The following is a 3,369-nucleotide window of genomic DNA, read 5'->3' as shown; positions in this document are numbered from 1 at the left end:
TTCTCCATGTGGCAGCTGGGCTCGTGGCTCCTTGACCCCTCCTGTGTGCTAGGGCTGCACCCGCAGCTCCAGAGGAGATGTAAGAGATGGGAGGAGAGGCAAATAATTTGCTGCTGGATTCTTTATTGTGTTTACCTGCCCAGGGAGGCTGGCTCCATAGGCACATGATGTCTTTTAGGTCGGAAAACACTGGCAGGCATATGGATAATATTATTTATGTGGAAGTCCTGTATGAAGTATAATAAACAAAGAGAAAACAGGACAGAGAAGATCAAAAGAGCATCCGAGGTTTTCCTGAGAATGATGGACACCTTATTGATGCTGCAGAAGTATATGTTCAAACGGTTTCCGCAGGGCCTCCTTGATCTCCTTGTTCCTCATGCTGTAGATGACAGGGTTTGCTGCTGGAGGCACCACACTGTACAGCACTGCCACCACCAGATCCAGGGATGAGGAGGAGATGGAGGGGGGCTTCAAGTAGGCAAACATTACAGTGCTGAGGAAAAGGGAAACCACGACTAGGTGAGGGAGGCACGTGGAAAAGGATTTGCAGCGCCCCTGCTCAGAGGGGATCCTCAGCACAGCCCTGAAGATCTGCACATAGGACACCACAAGGAAAACAAAACAACCAAATGTTAAACAGACACTAACCACAATTAGCCCCACTTCCCTGAGGTAGGCATCTGAGCAGGAGAGCTTGAGGATCTGGGGGATTTCACAGAAGAATTGGTCCACAGCATTGCCTTGGCAGAGTGGCAGTGAGAATGTATTGGCAGTGTGCAAGACAGCATTGAGAAACCCAGTGCCCCAGGCAGCTGCTGCCATGTGGACACAAGCTCTGCTGCCCAGGAGGGTCCTGTAGTGCAGGGGTTTACAGATGGCCACGTAGCGGTCATAGGCCATGACAGTGAGAATACAATATTCTCCTCCAATGAAGAAGAGAAAGAAAAAGAGCTGGGCAGCACACCCTTGGTAGGAAATGGCCCTGGTGTCCCACAGGGCATTGGCCATGGACTTGGGGAGAGTGGTGGAGATGGAGGCCAGGTCGAGGAGGGAGAGGTTGAGGAGGAAGAAGTACATGGGGGTGTGGAGGTGGTGGTCCCAAGCTATGGCAGTGATGATGAGGCCGTTGCCCAGGAGGGCAGCCAGGTAGATGCCCAGGAAGAGGCAGAAGTGCAAGAGCTGCAGCTCCTGCGTGTCTGTGAATGCCAGGAGGAGGAACTCGTTCGTGGAGTTGCCATTGGACATCTGCTGCTTCTGGGCATGGAAACTGCCAAAGGAGAGAAAACAGAAAAAATCAGAGAAGCTTCCCTGAGCAAAATTTCATTCATTCATTGTGCAATACCTAAGCGTGCTTTTCTTCCCTCGGGGGGGGCGGGTTGTTATGCAGCTCCGAGGCTTCAGCTCTGGTTTGTGCTGGCTGAGTGTGCTGTGCAGAGCCGTGCCCTCTCCCCAGGGGCTCCGGAAGGGTCAGCCCTGCTTTCCAGCAAGGACCCATGGAGGCAGCAACAGCCCCGGGTGTTTGGAGGGAGGCTTCCTGGGGAGGAGTTCCCTGTGCTGCACTAGAGCGGAGGGCAAAAAGCCCAGAAGGACGCTTTCTTCTGCAGAGGAAGGTGGGAGATGAGGCGCAGCAAACGTGTGTCGGTACACTGTGTTTTAGTATGCAGACACGCTCATCCCACTTGGGAAATGATCTTGGAAAGGGTCACATCCCCCAATGCCCCATTGCTCTCAGTGCAAACCTGCGTCAGTGCTCCCATGCAGGAGGGCTGCTCTGTCCATCAGCCTGGTGCCCAGCTGCTCTGGGCTTGCACCGCTCTCAGCTGCAGGACGACTGCACCCAGAGGTTGCTCTGCAAAAGACACTGGAGTGTCCTGGGAGCAGAGGGGTCCTGTTCCAGGTGCAGAGTTCAAAACACCTCTCCTTTCCAGCACAGCTCTGCAGAGTATGATGAAGAGGACAGGGCAAGGATGCTGATTGGCATGGGCAGATCAGGTGCTCTCAGACATCTCCAAGGTCCTGCAGGAGAGCTGTGTCCTTCTGGAGGGATGCTCACAGCCCCGCAGGACTCCCTGCCCAGCATAATCAGGTGTCTTAAGGTGCTGTCTGCTAAGAGAAGCAGTGCCTCATTGCCCAAGCACTGAGTGCAGTGTCTGGAGCCTGGAAAATGAAGAGAGGGCTTGGGCACCTTGGTCCCATGGAAACACCTCCAGGGCAGCGCCCTCCAGGTCAGGGCCAGAGCAGGCACTCCACACCCCCACCCCTTGCCCCACACCACCACCGTTACTGCCAGGGACCCCACGAGCAGGAAGAAGAGCAGCACAAGCAGGGGCAGGAACAAAGAAGAACTCTGTGACTCTCCTCCTAAGGGAAGCAAGGAGAGGAGAGGCGGCCGGGCACTCAGGAAAGCCTTCTCCTTCCCCAGCAGAGCACAGCACCTCCTAGTTAGCAAAAGCCCAGGGCAGTCGCTCTCAGCCCCTTTGCCCTGCAGAGGGAAGCGGCCACGTGTCAGGAGAGATGCCCCTCTGCTGTGCCAGAGCTCTGGCTGCAGAGGAGGTAACTCCTGCCCTGGACCACACAGCCTTGAGGGCAGAGGCTGTGCTGGGTGGGAGACGAGAGCAGGGGTCTTGCGCAGAGGAAGGTGTCTGCACTGAAGGGCATGACAGGGAGCTTTCCAAATTCTCCCTCCCATGCCATTTGGGGTTGGAGTTTCCTAGAGCTCTCTGCCCATGTATCTGCTGCCTGGAGCTATCCCTGCTGGGAAATGTTTCTCTGCCCTCCAGTTTTTCCCTGTCAGGGATCACAGTCCCCATCACCCACTCCTGTCTGCTCAGCTCTGACCTAAAGAAACCTCCCGGTTCCAGGCACTCTCTAGAGGTACTCCCCGCTTGCAGGCAGTAAGGAGCAGGTCAGAGAAACCCTGCTGAGGCCAGCAAAGGTGATGCTGGTGCTCTCTGGAGGTAGAGGAGTGGATGGAAGCAGTTGCCTTGGCTCCTGCCAGACCTACTGATCTCTCAGGGTGGCAGCTCAGGACTCTCAGGCTCCCTCGCCAAACGCAGCAGCACCTTTTCCCTTTGTCCTGAAACAGCAGGAAACTGGAAGCACGGCCTCAGGAAAGCTCTTTAGCTGTAAGGTATCCCCTGCCTTGCTCTTCCTCTGCAAGAGTGCCCTCTGAAATGCCCTGGGCAGCTCTGGCTGCACACCCTGCCTTCACCCCTTCCCCCTTGTCTAACATGAGCCCCTGGGCTGGGAGGCCTCCTGACAGACCCTGGAGGCTATAAATGCTTTCGGAGACCCTTCCCGCAATGGCAGCTGCATTGCCCTGCACCAAGAGACTTCCCGTGTCAAGGGCTGGAAAGGTTTCTTCCC

At 55.8% G+C, this 3,369-nt stretch overlaps 1 protein-coding gene across 1 annotated transcript; it reads right to left on the bottom strand.

The window, feature by feature from the left end:
• Positions 1-312: 312 nt before the first annotated feature.
• LOC148056596 (olfactory receptor 14A16-like) lies at positions 313-1,248 on the bottom strand. The gene has a single exon (XM_087749309.1). It carries the CDS (start codon positions 1,246-1,248, stop codon positions 313-315), a length of 936 nt encoding a protein of 311 aa, XP_087605435.1.
• Between the last annotated feature and the right edge of the window lie 2,121 nt (positions 1,249-3,369).

The sequence above is a fragment of the Nipponia nippon genome, unplaced genomic scaffold (genome assembly GCF_047370975.1).
Source record: "Nipponia nippon isolate SJK-2023a ecotype South Korea unplaced genomic scaffold, ASM4737097v1 scaffold_127, whole genome shotgun sequence".
NCBI classification, from domain to species: domain Eukaryota; kingdom Metazoa; phylum Chordata; class Aves; order Pelecaniformes; family Threskiornithidae; genus Nipponia; species Nipponia nippon.
Note: the sequence above shows the minus strand (reverse complement) of the source record. Positions and strands in the feature narration are given on the sequence as shown.